At 40.1% G+C, this 15,944-nt stretch overlaps 2 protein-coding genes across 4 annotated transcripts; both read right to left on the bottom strand.

Moving 5' to 3' along the window:
* Positions 1 to 1,654: 1,654 nt before the first annotated feature.
* Positions 1,655 to 7,807, bottom strand: pycard (PYD and CARD domain containing). 2 transcript variants are annotated; one of them, XM_083760950.1, is made up of 5 exons: positions 7,426 to 7,807; positions 7,042 to 7,071; positions 6,886 to 6,921; positions 2,678 to 2,710; positions 1,655 to 2,094 (listed from the first exon to the last, which is right to left on the bottom strand). In XM_083760950.1, exons 1-5 carry the CDS (start codon positions 7,679 to 7,681, stop codon positions 1,829 to 1,831), a joined length of 621 nt encoding a protein of 206 aa, XP_083617076.1. In that variant the 5' UTR covers positions 7,682 to 7,807; the 3' UTR covers positions 1,655 to 1,828. The 2 variants fall into 2 exon arrangements, with proteins under 2 accessions (XP_083617076.1, XP_083617077.1); XM_083760951.1 differs by having other exon boundaries at positions 2,678 to 2,707.
* A 1,123-nt stretch (positions 7,808 to 8,930) lies between these two features.
* Positions 8,931 to 13,466, bottom strand: etsrp (ETS1-related protein). Of its 2 annotated transcripts, none has more exons than XM_083760940.1 (8): positions 13,331 to 13,466; positions 13,018 to 13,096; positions 11,930 to 12,013; positions 11,719 to 11,793; positions 11,237 to 11,389; positions 10,814 to 11,077; positions 9,663 to 9,781; positions 8,931 to 9,553 (listed from the first exon to the last, which is right to left on the bottom strand). In XM_083760940.1, the coding sequence occupies exons 1-8, from the start codon at positions 13,394 to 13,396 to the stop codon at positions 9,269 to 9,271; spliced, it is 1,125 nt and encodes a 374-aa protein (XP_083617066.1). In that variant the 5' UTR covers positions 13,397 to 13,466; the 3' UTR covers positions 8,931 to 9,268. The 2 variants fall into 2 exon arrangements, with proteins under 2 accessions (XP_083617066.1, XP_083617065.1); XM_083760939.1 differs by having other exon boundaries at positions 8,932 to 9,553; positions 11,930 to 12,046.
* Between the last annotated feature and the right edge of the window lie 2,478 nt (positions 13,467 to 15,944).

The raw sequence follows: 15,944 nt of genomic DNA, 5'->3' as shown, positions 1-15,944 counted from the left end.
TAAATGAAATTGTAAAATATTTTTAAGGTCAGGTAATTCCATTTCCGATTGTTGTCATGTTTATGCTGCTAAAGCTATATGGATGGCATACCCACATTTCATTCAACTGCAACTCGGGCAGGACCCCGAATTAAATGTGTAGCCTATTTGGCCCCGGGCCACATCTGAAAAGGTTTTGCCAGGGATCCCCAGAAGAAAAGATTTTAAAAATATCAAATTATTCAAAACATTTTCTGTATGAAGTGAGTCTTTGACACGCTATGAGCTTGTAGATCTGATATTTTTGAATAGCCAACATATAGGCTAAATGGATGAAGTGGTTAAAATGATTGTGATGCTATGTTAACTATACTTTTACTGGGGAGTGGGGACCCTGTGGGCAATCTATAACACACATATTTTCTATCAATTTCTGCTTACCTTTTATCGTATCTCATTGCTTTTGAGTAATTCATTGAAAAATAAATTGTTACTTCAGTGTGATAACTAATGTGACCTGCCACCGATACCTCAGCAAAATTATATTGTGAACATAGACAAACAAGAGATCAGAACTAATGTGTATACCGGTATGTAGGCTATTATTTTATTTGACAAATGTCATTAATAAGCCACCCATAGCATTCATTGACTTCAGTGCATTGCATCAAACTTTCAGCACCTGTTTACTGCGGGGCAGTTCACGTCGCAGAATGTGACACATCTAATCTTTCCGTCTTTACATAGCCTTGACAAGAACCAGGAAAAAAGATAATATTTTGCCCATATTAGTTTCTCTGCAGTAGTCTGCACTAGCTCCTTATAGTAAAACCTAATCCTTCTCTCCCTACAGCCTTTAGGGTATGCTACATTATGCTATTGATATGGTTGTACATTGTACTATTGCACATTGTAGTTTAAAAAAAAAGCTATTTATGCATAACTGTTTATCTTTAACGAGAGAGAGAGAGAGAGAGAGAGAGATGCACTCCCTATTCATACTGTGCAGTGTATTATCTAGGCATTTGGGCCACCAATGTTATACCACCCCTACAGTATATGTGAATGTGAATAGCCTACGTATCGTTGCTGTCGGGTGTAAACCTTGTACAGTATGCTTGTTAAGTTGTTTTTATGATCTTGTGCAGCACTTTGGTTGACCTCTGGTCTTTGTAAATGTGCTCTAGAAATAAAGTTTGATTTGATTTGTATGACCAAAACAGTTATTTCTTTTATTATTTGGAAAACACGTTTATCCAATCTACAAGCTCACATGATGTCGCATCGCAACGCTTATAGATTAGCTATTTTCACTCATTTTATGTGAAACCCTTGTATGACGAAGTAGGCCGAACTAAACATTACAAAGTCGAAACATGGAGATAAGAGGTTTCCTATATATAATATCCTATATTGCTCTAGGAAACATTTCTTTGTAAGAAACCCACTTAACTTCTAGAGACTAAATGGAAACAAGATGTGTTTGACTGTACTCAGTTGCTGTTAACTTTTTACATTTATGTCTAATACAATATTCAATCAATCAATCAAACTTGAAAATTCAAACATTATGAACTAGCCAAAAATAATTTGCGTAGAATCTTTTATTAAAAAGGACAAAGTAGTAATCAGAAAGAATACCATGTACCATGATATATTTTAAATTCAACAAACATACATATTCTGATCAATAAAATCTTGAGATTAAGAAAACAAAAACAAATTGCTATTTGTACGAATTAGGAAAACATTGGAATTACAAAGTGTGGAGGGATAGGCTTGCATGAGAATTAACAGAACGCATCATGGTCCAAAAAGGTATTCTCAGTTGTAGCCTACATTGTTTGGCCTAAAAAGAAATGTAATTGCCATGCAGCTCCTCAAGAAGAAATTTCTCGTGTTTCTCAAGAGCTTCATAGAACATTTGTCTGGCTTTGTCGTTCTGCAGGTACATATAGAGTTCCCTCATCTTTTCCGGATTGGTGTGCTTACACCTCACCATACTGTAGGCCTCATGATTGATGGCACCATGCTCAAGGAGCATATCCAGGATAGATGAGATCGCGGTCACTCTGTCAATCAGCTTAGTCCGTTGTTGTTTCACAAAGGCAATCCCTGAAGAAAGGAACATTTAGTTGTGGATGAGACTCCATGGTCAAAATACATGCAGTAATAGCCAACAAGCAAGATATGTTTTGGGCTTTTCTGCCTTTATTGGATAGTACAGTAAAGAAGGACAGGAAACAGAGAGTGAACAGAGAAAGACGGAGTGACACACAGCAAAGGCCCCCAACCTGTGAACCTGTGACTCATTGGTAGGCTGCATTAGAGCCTATCCACACTTTTCATGGGCTGTGTGTGCTCCAGTTCCTGTTGATTTCATTGGATATCATTGGTCATCTGACCAGTTTCATTGGCTTTCATTGGATCAAATCGACAGGAACTGGAGCACACACAGCCCAGGAAAAGTGTGGATACTGTGTGTATCTGGTATGCGCCACTAGGCCTTCAGCACCCCAAAATGTGCATAATTAAAGGATATTTTAAGCAACACCACTACAGCTTATACAGTATATATATCCAAATCCTAAGGACTGTGATGGAGACTACAATGTGAATATATAGTAATGCTAAATATTATGCAAGTAAGCCTAAAGGAAATGTCTCAATTTGAGAGTCAACTTTCAAAAGCACCAACCTGGGACAGATGCAGCTGCGCCTTTGGGTTCTACTGCAAAAAATAAAACAGCATTCAAATTCAAAAGGTGAACAAAATCACATGCATAAATATAGCCTATATAAAGTTGAAAACAAACTGTTAATTTATGTCACTTAAATGGGTATTTCACTTTAAAACACTTCTGGGGTCATTTTAACATGTAGGCTTTTCTATGCACCCAAGACAGTTTTTAAGTTGCTTGATTCAATATTTAGTTTTTTGATATAAATTGTATCAGACACGCCTACTTCCCACTGTATATAAAAGCATTGTAATGTCAAACTCCATGTTAGATTCTTTGAAAATATACGTTGTTGATTCTGATGACTGATATTGTCAGCATTGTGCATGAGGGTTTTTTCAATTACTTTGTTTTTTCTTCATTTTTGTGTATCATCATCAGATATCCAGCTCAATGTTGTGGAGCCACCCTGGTGGCCAGGCTAAGCATCCTGCTTCCAGGATGCCTCCATCCATGCCGTTGTATTGACCATTTGCAGACCGCGGCCATCTTGCCATCAGAGTTTGGAAGCACTCGTTTTCAGTAAAGCAATGTCTGTCCTGCTGCCTCCTGCATTGTGTGCAAATTCAATGCAGGTGCTACGCAGGGCAGTTGAGTGATATCCAACGAGTACTTCCAAACTGCAACACTTAGAAAAATAATCACCTTCTAGGACAGAAAGTAGCTCATAACATGTCTACAGTGGATTTTTATGAAATAAACAAATGTTGTGTAATACAATTAGATAGGACTTTTCTGTTTGGATGAATGGGCTGCCAATGGGAAGTTGCACCTGGTTCTTAACAGTAGAACAGCAACAGAGTCTGTACTTATTATGGCAGTGAATGCTGGACCCTGAAGCCAACCCTGCAGAAGTGTCTCTCTAGACAGTGCTACACCAGAATGTTGCGTACAGTACTTATCAGCAAGAATCTGTATGAGGGAATACCAAGGGTGAGCCAGACAATAGCAGCCAGGAGAATTGAGACTAGCTGGACACTGCCAAAGACAAAAATAACTGCCAGCCAGCAAATTGGTGCTGTGGGAATCAACACACGATCACGAGGACATCCCACACTAACATATATGGATGTACTCAAGAATGACGCAGGAGCGCAAAGTACCAACGAACTGGCCAGACGTATGGGGAACCGGGATGACTGTAAGCGACGATGGAAGCCAGGGCAATTTCTGCTAGGACTGGCAGGTAGAACACAGGTGTGAGCTCCACCCAAACGTGCGTCCTGCCCACCCAATCAAAGGTTATGGAGTGTGTGTGTGTGTGTGTGTGTGTGTGTGTGTGTGTGTGTGTGTGTGTGTGTGTGTGTGTGTGTGTGTGTGTGTGTGTGTGTGTGTGTGTGTGTGTGTGTGTGTGTGTATTTATGGCCAAACTACTGTAATGAAGTAATTGTTAATTTTATTAACTGTCCTACGTCAAACTGTGAATATCATGCATGGTCAAAGGACGGCAGTGAAGCAAGACTTTTATTGCAGTGAATGGAATGAAGTTGGCACGGACGATCATCTTTTAGATAACTGTGTTGCTGTTGGACAGATAAGATTAGGTGGAGCTAGAGCACCTGCCCTTTTGCCCTCTGGACAGCAATGTGCCCTATTGAATGTTTCTTTGTTAATTTTATTTTTGTTTTGTACAGTGTACAGTATGTGGCCCATGGTGACATTGATCAATTCTGGATTAAAAGCTTCCAATATATTATTTATGCCCCAAAATCTATAAATCTCACACACTATTAAGGCAACCGGTGGTTCCACGCGCCGCAGTGCCCTTTTTTTTCTTCAGCACCTGCCCCTCTAAATGTCTGTGCACGCCACTGCCAACAGGGTGCGGATGGAAATTGGGTTACTGTTGGTCAAAGAAGGAGAAGATAGATAGCATAGCATTTCGGGGGATTATTACGCTATGTGGTGCGTGCGGAATGCCCCCCCCCCCCATATATTCGCCCTGCCCACCCTAGTGGGCCAGGCTACAGCCGGCCCTGATCAGCAGGCTAGCTGCAAGGAAGAAGTGGATGTGACGGCAACAGCACTTCTAAAGAAACTGGATGACGCCCGAAAGACAAGGTGGACTGAAGTCGTTGAGTCAATCGATTTACCCATAGTCGCAAAGCGTGGCAGACCATCAACCTGCTGACAGGCAGAAAGACTCAAGTATGTGCCTGGTGAGTGGTGACACCAAACACCATCTCATCCCATCTCCTTAACGGCTGCTTCCCGGGTGCAGAACTTTTCCCGATTGGCAGCATGTGAGGTGAGGCGTGTGAGGTGAGCGTGTGATTGAATTGAATTGAGGTGTCTCCCCTCTCCAGGGCCACCAGTGTGGATGTTAATATATCAGGAGACTTCACAGCATCTGAGCTCCAGCCATCAGCAAACTAATGCAAGGCAAATCACCAGACCATGACCCCAACATCTACCCTGATCCATCAGAGAGCAAAAACATCTGCTTGGCTCTGCTCCTTCTACCCATCATGACTCCGGGGACCAAGCTCCAAAAGATCTGGCGTTGTGCTGCTGTCATAGTGACCAGCGATGGCCAGCGCATCAGGCTCAGAAGGCAGAGGAATGGTGTTCCTTATGGGTCTGTCCTTTCACATCGTTCAACATCTACGACTTACCGGAGACAACATCCACAATTTTTTTAAATTCTGGGGTTTAAAAAAAACCCTAAATCTTTTATATTGGATGGAAGATGCGGCCTCAGCCAGCACATGGCAACATTTTGCAGGTGGTGCCTGCATCTCAGCATTGGGAAGTGTCGGTAGCCTATATAGCATATACCACCTCAGCAACAGCAAAGCTGGGAACTGGATATCTTTGTCAAATTACTTTTTTCTTTTTCTTTTTATAATTTGAAAAATACAAATAAAATAAAAAACACATTAGAAGAAAAATATCAGTCACCAGAACCAGGGATGTGTGTTTTCTAACATGGTTAAAATGGAATTTGTAAAAGTTTACCCACTGTTTAAAAGTGAAATACCCCTTTAACACAGTGGGCTCCAACTATGGGTTATTTTCTTAGCAATTATTCTATTGATTTTTTTATTTTATTAATTGAATAATTGAGATGTTGCATGTTTTTTTTGTAATTTATTTATTATTTTTATATAATAATTAATTAATATACATTAATATTAAGAAAATTGTTTTAACTAAATTGATTAATCTCATTAAACACTGAAGCCCTTTTTTACAATTTTGATTGATTGATTGAAATCTTTATTAACAGTTTGTAGAATTTACAGTACATTTTAAGCACAAACTCAATACAAAGACTGTCAACTGTGAGTGGACGACCCAATTAAGCATTACACTTGTTTACAACAGGGTCCACATTGTTCAATTCATCAAAGTTGATGAATCCGTGCAGAATCCGTGTAGCAGTACGGATTATTATTATTATTATTGCCCAAATATAGGAATGGCAAGTTATAATATCCGATGGCTTCAATGTATAGTTTAGATTCATTATTTAATTTAAAGTCGTTTTTTTTTCTCTCTCCAATTACTTTGGTAATTGGTAGCCATGGTTCATGACTCTCGTACGAGAGTCATGAAGAAACTTCACCCTGTTTTTGGCGAACGCTGCATTTACAAGATTTCCGTATATATAAACATTCAGATTTCAAATATAAAGTACTCACAATTTGTCCCACGGGTGTTAGTTAGTAGCAGCTCCAGCGATTAGAATTTCTGCATCCCGCGTTGTTTAATAAAAAGCATTTTTTATCCGAGGTGTTATTTTGCCATTGGCTTTCAACTACGCGCCCCTATCGGTCGGGAGGAGGGTGGCACTCGGTGTGTTCGATATAGGTACGCTGACCGCCCTGCCAATACAGACTAATAGGCGAGTGCGCTCCCGGTGTGCAACTGTGGATATCCCAAACGAACCCCGTTTGAAAAAAGTAGCCGGGGAGCTCGGACAAAAATGCTTTTTATTAAACAACGCGAGATGCAGCAATTCTAATCGCTGGCGCTGCTACTAACTAACACCCGTGGGACACTTTGTGAGTACGGAAATCTTGTAAATGCAGCGAGCGCCAAAAACAGGGCTAAGTTTCTGCATGACTGTCATGATAATCATCATGGCAGTCATGTTTCAGGGCTAGGTAATTGGTTGCTATAACCAACTACAGTAGGCCTACTATACCCAAATTCAACTTACCTCTAACTTCCACATGTGGGGCTGAGGCTGCAGGGGCTGCAAGAAATAAAACATCGTTACGTTTTATGCCCATTGTGGAAGTGATATTCCAATCTGCCCCGCCTTTCAAAAAGAGACTATACGTTTATTTTTTACAGTCTATGGTCAACCACTCACGGATAGGTGCAGTCGTTCCTTTGGATTGTTCTGCAAGACATAAAATATAAACAGTTTAAATTAAAACGTGAATACGAGCTAATAGTTGTTAATAAATAGCAACAAACTGTTAATTTAAGTCGACTAATTTAACACTGACTGACAAGCTAACAAGACAACTAACAAAACTTTCCCCAAAGTGAAAGTGAAAGAAAGATGACTACGGTATGTTGAATGTTCCTGTGCCACTGCCAAATTGCCAAAATATGGTGACAATTACAGCGGACCTATAAACTATAGGTTAATAACATTATAATATATAGCATATATTGCTTGGCCTGCCTATTCATGCAATGATTTGTAATTAAGCATGTGAGGAAGGAAGTGATAGCCTACCCTACTTACTCGCCGAGCTCTCTTCTAGCTCCTTTGCAACTTCGTTGCAGTCGATTTCTTTCAATATATCCACAACAACGTCAATGGCGTGGTTTTCAGTGAAAGCTGAAACTATTTTATCTGTAATCTGTATTATACTCTTATCCTCGATTGCGCTTCGGCGAATGCGCGGTTCTTCTTTGCGATCAATCAAAACGCTGCAGAATGCCTCCAGTTCACGCTTGCCCAGATCATTAAGAGCAGCTTTAATTGCTTTTTTGGCCATGTCCAAAGGTTAAGTCGTACACAAACCTTTGTCCAAAAAGTAGGCCTATAGGCTATGTCAGGCAGCGATTCAAAAAACAGTGGACGCGCTTTCAGGCAGAGGCATGACAATGCTGTTGACTTAATGTATCCGTCAGCCTACGGAAACACAGCAATAAGGTGTTACAGTAATAGGAGAAGTAGGCTCCCCCCATATTAAAGCAAAATCAAAAGGCAGAAGTAGAACGGTAACAGGTCATCTCGCCCCTTTGCCTTTTCCTGGAAAGTCTGTTAATACAATATTTCAATCAATCAATCAATCAATCAATCAACAATCAATCGTCAGGTCTGATGAAGAGCTCACAGAATGTTTTGGGTGCATGTAATAAAGTACATTGGAGCCCTATTATATAGCGTTGATATTTCTATAATATTGTTTCCATAATCATAAACAAAAACACTGAATATATAGGATATACTTTTAATGGGCTGAGGGGCAGAATATTTTGTTCAACCAAAAATTCACTTTTCAATATTTAATGTGGCCAACATTTTTACAATACTTTTTTTTAATGTTTTTTTTGTGGCTTTCGCCTTGATTTTATATTTTTTTTATGGAGGGACAGACAGTATAGGGCAGGCTGACAGGAAATGGGGAGAGAGATGGGGGGAAGACATGCAGTAAAGGCCGTCGGGATCGGGAGTCGAACCCGCGGCACACTGCCAGACTGGATTACCTGCCAAGGTGCCTGGCCCAGGCCAATACTTTTTACAATACATTTTCCCCAACAATAATAAACTCACACAATGACACATGGACATAACCTCATTATGTAGCCTACAGTTTATTGAAACAATTGTCACAGGCAGAAATGTTCACATTAGTAAGGTGTGAATCCCAGGTTAATTTATTCTGATTAGCAAAAGAGGTAGACATGAAAGTTTTGTATAAAAAAATAATCTACAAACAAATGCAAAACCTCCAAATATGAAAACTATTAACATTATTTACAAAGTGATGCATGCACTAAATTAGTCTATATTAAATGAAAACACCAGTAGGCTGCATTTATTAAAGTAAGTTGTTTACACAGTGCTCAAATCATCTGACTATAAGAAATTACAGTTTTTTACAGTTGTTGAAGAGCGCTAAATTGGTCATTTGAATTGGGTTCAGCACCAAAATGAGTTACTGAACCTTTAAAAGGTCAAATCTATTACAGTGTGAAGTGAGAATTTGCGTCCTCACCTTCGTCTTCAACATTTATGTTACGCAATGTTTGTCTCAAAATTTAGGACAAATGTTGGGTTACACACACCAAAAGCTGGACATAGGAGGGGCTAGTGCCCCTCAAAAATATAGCATAAATATTTAACAGATGCTGTCAAATAACATTATGCAACAGTTGACAATATATCACATAATAACAGACCAATTACAGAAATGGAACGATGTACCTCAAATTGGCCAACCATGTATGACTCCAATCATTTTTAGCCAACTGATTTCAGAGCAGTGTAAATCTTCAGTCTTTAACAGAGTTATGGTGTCTATGGTGCCGAGTATAAGCAGCACCATAGACACCAACAGTCCTGGCATATACCGATCCTACTGTGATGACCATGTTTCACTGCTTTGCTCTGACAAGGATGAAGGCACAGCAGGACACTGCCACGACTCGGTGCTCGGTGGCGATACAACATTCAGACTGGTCAGGACTTCCTGTGCGGTCTTTCCCAGCATGCCCTGCACGTCACAGACAAAGCGATACACATAGCGCTTGCCTGCTGTCTTGTGAATGATGTTCTTATGGTAGTAGTATCGCAGGCCACGACTCAGCTTCTCGTAGTTCATCTTGGGTTTGTTCTTGCATTGGCCCCAGCGCTTGGCCACCTGTAGGGCAAAACTAGTTAGGAAGGTGCACAGTTGGGAATAGAACTAGGAAAAAATTATATCCCCAGCCAGGCTACACATAATTCAAACCAAACGGAAATGGCCTCACCTCTGTTGGGTCGGACATCTTGAACTCCCAACCATCTCCTGTCCAGCAAATGAAATGACGACAGGCAGAGTCCAAAAGCAATTCCAGCAAGAATTGCCACAGCTGGATGGGTCCAGATCCTAAACGAATGAATGAATTTATGAAACCATGTTTACTATGTTATAATAAGCAATTATGATTTCTGTATGCTTATGTTTTCATGGTATGTTGTGATTTTTTTTCTGTAAACCCTGTCTGGAAATGAAGACGAGCGCTTGTATCAGAGCTGACGTTACTAAAGCTTAATGTGATGCCATGCATAACTACTTAATTCAGGCCTGTTCAGAAATAAATAATCACTATAGGCAGCATGTCTGGTACAAAATCCTTGCCATCCTATACACAACACCAGAGGGAGCTCCACTAATCACTTTCAACCCAGATTGGGCTCAAACAAGGGGTTACATTAATTTCCTCCGATTCCACAAACTTTTAGAACGCCCTACGAACAGTCGTAAAGGAATGTGAATCCCTACTTTCCTTCAAAACTGCTCTCAAAGAGCACTTGGGTGCCTTCAATTCAAAACTGTCCCCAGTAAACAGTCAAATCGGCCTTTACTGTTGGCCTACTTTTTTATTACGACTTATTTTTGAGTAAAGGTTTAATATTTGTTTTTAGTTCAATGTTTGTTTTAAAAACGCCATTGACAATGATGGGAAAATGTACGTCATATTGTCCCTTTATTGTTAATGGCCTTTAATCAACATGAGTTAGACTTTAATATATTAGCGCCCCTCACTTCACATGGGTGTGATTTTTTGTATATTAAATGTCATTAAATGTTCAGTTTAATTGGATATGAAGATATAATATACACAAGCCATATGCTTTCTTGGGTTTTACTTTTAAATCCTCTTATAGCAGACCCTGTATTGAACTGTACTTTCCTGTGCAAACTTTTAATAAAGTATTCAATCAATCAATCCTGTAGCTCACTACACTTTAAAGGGATGCATCATTTTAGTTTGCATGAGCATGTGTCTAGGAAACAATATTTTATTTTCCATTAAACAGTAATAGCAATACACAAAGCATAATGTATATAATTCTTTCAAAAAAGATTACAACACAAACTCTACACAGAATCAGATCTCATCTGTCTGTCTCTCACCTGGATAAGCTGACATTCCCGTCATCTGGCCTTCCCTGTCTGGCCTCTGGGAGTGTGTGTTTTTCCTTTTTACCACACGGGGGCAGTACTGCCCCGTGGACTGAGGCCCAGGATTTGAGGGGCACGAGGCTGTTGGCGGGTGAGGTAGAGGTGCAGTGTAGCTGGGAGACGGGTAGTCAGGCCAGAAGGATGATGTCCGTCTCTGTGCATCAGAGTCATACAGTTCTGCTGAGTGACATGTGTATGTCTGGTCTGTCTCACCTGCTGCAACAAAGCCACGTGTGTTAATTTACTGGTAAGACACACATATTTGTAATAGCCTATTATTGGATTTAAAAGATCATAGAAATACAACAAAGACTTAATAAGTAAGTATAAATGCTTGCTATATGCTTTGCTATATCCATGCATCAAACTGCTTACTCTGTAACGTGTTGACTCCTTTTCCGGGGAGGAAGGGGTTGCTGTCATTTCCCATGCCTGCTGGGCTGTATTGTCCATTTTGGGGTACTAGACTTTGGTATGTCTGGGTGGACTCCTGGAAGCCTGCTTGTGACTGGTCCAATGTTAGCCCATCTATGAAAATGAAACAGGTATCATTCATTTAAACCAGGCTTTTAGGCAAATAGTCTACTTCAAATTTGATCAACATGAGTAATGAAACACTATACACACTAAATAAGCCCTATCAGCTCAGCCACCACCACATCAGTCCCACAACGTGTAGATGGCAGCAGTGCAACAGCAGTACAACACTATCCCTGTGTTTATGTCTTGCTGGAATATAGGGTTGATTGACACATTTTATGAAATTAATAAAACACTTGATCGTTGGTGTTTCTTTACTCTTCAGTGGTAAAACATGCCAAATCACAAAAATATTCAGACAATTGAGAAATGCCCACCATTTGGATATGAGGCCCAAAAGTTGAACTCTGGGTATGTGTCGAGGTTGAAGAGGACTGGATCGTTAGAAGTAACTGTGAGACAAGAAAAGAAAACATTAAATTGGATAAACTGTCAGACCAGATACATTGATGACAAATCATGACAGTAAATGTGTTAACGCTGAACGTGAGCTGAATGAATGTATTGTGACTGTGAGTGCTTGTATACCTTTGGTGTCATACGTCCGAGAGGTTTTCAGCGGCTCTGCGTAGCTCTCTGCTGGGTACTGTTGTTGTGCAGGTCCTTTACTGTCTAACAAAAAAGACAGGTCTTCACCACCGTAGTCTGGAGGTTACATATACAACAACATTATAGACACATGCGGCTTGAAGTCAGTGTGCATGAAGCCGGAAGGAGAGGAATACATGTTACATATACAGGGTTCTGATAGGAGGTTAAATAACTAGTTGGAAAAGTCCATAAAAAGGCCAATTTTATTTTATTTTTGTGTATACTGCCGAATCAGCAACACTCCACTCAGGTCCACCTCGACTTTTGCTCAATGGGAGAGGAGGAAACAGGGGGGAAGAGATGAGGAAATGCTGGTGTGTGTGTGTGTGTGTGTGTGTGTGTGTGTGTGTGTGTGTGTGTGTGGGGTGGTGGTGACAGACTAGTGATGGAGGGTGGGGGGGCCCTAAATCTGTTGGAGGAGGAAGTCTGGAGGAAAGGATTAGGGAAGGGAGGGAGAGAGGCAGTCAAATGCAGTGAGTATCTATAACCTGACCCCCCCCCCCCCCTCCCTCGCTCTCTCTGTCTCTCTCCCTCTCAGCCCATTCAGATATTCTTCACATGGTGACACACACACACACACACACACACACACACACACACACACACACACACACACACAGCACACACACACAGACACACACACACACACACACACACACACACACACACACGGTTTGTCAAGGTCTCATTCAGTACATTTTGACAGGAGTGATGATACTGGCTTCAAAACATTTCCTCTGTCCTTCAACATAAGCAGGCTCAGCGGAAACAGAGTTGGGCGGTTGATCATACAAAGATTTGAAATGTCCAGAAATTCCAAATCTATCTATTAATTATAGGCCTATACTGAGTATAGGCCTTGGTGCTGCTACGACCATTACAGTATAGTATACTGTAATGATCATAGCAGCACCAAGTGGAACAAAATCCAACTGAACTTTAAAAGTATCAAATATAACAATATTTCAATTGTTATGAATGATGTGATGGGTATAGGCCCTCAGGTGATATAACATCAGACTTACCATATGATGCATCAAAGCCAGCTGGTACTTCCTGGGTCCTGAAGTCCTCTGTGTAATAACCTGACTGGTATATCTCCATCTGTAAGAAACACAATGTTTCAGTCACCCATGCAGGCATATTGTTTGTTATAGACCTATAACACTCACTCAATTACCTTGAGTGGCTATATAATTCTGTAATAACTGTTATAACTATGACGTTTTTGTAACTGAACATGAGGCTAAAGACACTCTGACTCAACATGTATTTTTCTTTCTTTTTCACGAAACAGGCTGACAAACAACCCCCGTTCACATCACATAAAAAACCTACCTTTATTTTTGCGTCTTTGCTGTCTGTGTTTCTGTCGCCTGGTTTTATGAAGGAATCCCAGTACATAATATTTTCTATTCCCGGCAAAAAAGAATCCTCTTCCACTTGCAGTCAGATCGTCTCCACAAGTTAACACAGACAGAGTATAGTCAATCAGTGGCCAGCCATGTCCCGTTATAAAGGGGGCCCCGGGGGGCGTGGCAGGCAGTGAAGGAATGCGTCCTAGCAGCGTCGTGACCAACACATTGTATCCAAAAAAAAACGAGCTTTAATAGAGCGTGACGTCAGACACGATTCACGAACATAAACATTCATTCACAAAAGACTCCAATTATCACCCCATCAATCACCCAAACGACTTTACAATAGTGATTGGTTGGATATATTGATGAGGCTATAAAGAGAAACAAGACAGATAATTGGCCTGTAGGCTGTTATATTATATATTTGTTCTATTGGGAGAATTATAGACCAACTAGGCCTAGACTAAAATATAGTCTAATATTATAGCCTATTAAAGCCTAAACGAATCTAAACGAGTGAGGCCACTAAAGAGAAAAATTGGGAAACCCTGTACAAAACAAAAGAGCGCATTAACATAACAAGATATAGATAATAGATAGGCTAGGCTATAAGGCAGGTTAAACAATGAATCGGCTACTATCAAGTATTTTGTCATATTAATACCCTGACATCCTTGACTAAACACCAAGTCATAATCTGGGTGGAGTTGAAGTGCATGGGCTTTTGAAATCAGAACTTGCGAGTTGTGGGTCTAATGAGGTGGGAGGCCATGAGCATATCTTTAGAAGCCATTCGACAGAACAATGGCCCGTAAAAACTACTTGCTGAAGAAGTTTGAAATCACGGCGTGAGTGGCTTGAGTAGATAAGGCCGACCCAAGGGCCTTGTATAAACAAACATCTCTAGCCATTCTCCTCCGACCGAAAAAAAATAGCCTACATCTGGAAAAGTGAGCTGCGAAATCGTGCACGATGTGATGTGAGACACACACGAGTCGTGATTGGGAGTGGGACTCCCATCAAGACAAGGACACAACGGGGCTCGAGTTACACAACCTTGGTGCGCTGATGAGATGATTATTTAGAACATGGGGAAGGGGGGGGGGGGGGGGTGTCGCTGTGTCGCAAGAAAGGAACTAAAAGGAAGAACCACAGAAAATAATAATCTAATATAATAAAGATGTTTTGGGGATTGGTTGATACAATCGAAAGTATTATTAAGATGTAAGTCAAATTAATCGAATGTCAGTTGAAAATATAAAACTGAAATGTTTTTTGGGGTTATATGAGCAGCAGGTAGTCCTATTAAATGTTCCGCATATAGACAGACAACAGGATAGTATAGGCTATAACTTTTGTGTTGTCCATAAAAAAGGAAAAATAAATCCCATTGAAAACATATGGCTATAGGGCCGCCTATATGGATATATGTTAAACCCTGTTTTTCCCTCACTGTATATCGTATCTTTTCCCTTTTTTGCTTCCCATATGATGAATTCCTGTTCTGTTCTTTACCTACAGAGAAATGTCTATTTGTATGTCTCTAAATGTTTGTATGTCTTTAAATGTTTTGATGAATTGAACAATGTGGACCCTGTTGTAAACAAGTGTAATGCTTAATTGGGTCGTCCACTCACAGTTGACAGTCTTTGTATTGAGTTTGTGCTTAAAATGTACTGTAAATTCTACAAACTGTTAATAAAGATTTCAATCAATCAAACCCATATCGACTGTGGGTCCATATACATCACTTAAGTCAATCAGATATACTGATTGAAATATTTATTAACAGTTTGCAGAATGACAGTACATTTGCACAAAGACTGTTAACTGTGAGTGGACGACCCAATTAAGCATTACACTTGTTTACAGGAGGGTCCACCATGTTCAATTCATCAAAAGTACGTATGCGGCCTCCCCGCTATATTTAAACAGCTTCTTCCCATGACTAGTTTACTCATGCGGCTCGGGTTCGATTCCCGGTCAGGGAACGATTCTGTCATTAAACCCAAAGAAGAAGAAGAAGAAGAAGAAGAAGAAGACTAGTTTACTTTATGAGGTGAGGTCCCCCTAAATATTTTAATAATTTGTATATGTATTGTATTTTTTATATACAATGATTGTATATAAATAAAATAAATATAAAATTGCCAGAAGGAACATATGATTCTGCATGATTGTTTCCCCAATGTTAGGCCTATTTGCATGTTATGATTAGGCCTACCGGTATATAATAAGCCAATGGCACAACAACAACCAGTGTTGTAGTTTATGATTATGCCTACCGGTATATAATAAGCCAATGGCACAACAACAACAACCAGTGTTGTAGTTTATGATTATGCCTACCGGTATATAATAAGCCATTGGCACAACAACAACAACAACCAGTGTTGTAGTTTATGATTATGCGTATGCCTACCGGTATATAATAAGCCATTGGCACAACAACCAGTGTTGTAGTTTATTATTAGGCCTACCGGTATATAATATGCCATTGGCACAACAACCAGTGTTGTAGTTTACGATTAGGCCTACCGGTATATAATAAGCCATTGGCACAACAACAACCAGTGTTGTAGTTTCAGTAT

This window comes from Protomyctophum parallelum, assembly GCF_964188405.1.
Source record: "Protomyctophum parallelum genome assembly, chromosome: 3".
Lineage (NCBI taxonomy): Eukaryota > Metazoa > Chordata > Actinopteri > Myctophiformes > Myctophidae > Protomyctophum > Protomyctophum parallelum.
The sequence above is the reverse complement of the archived record's forward strand: the minus strand, read 5'-3'. Positions and strand labels throughout refer to the sequence as shown.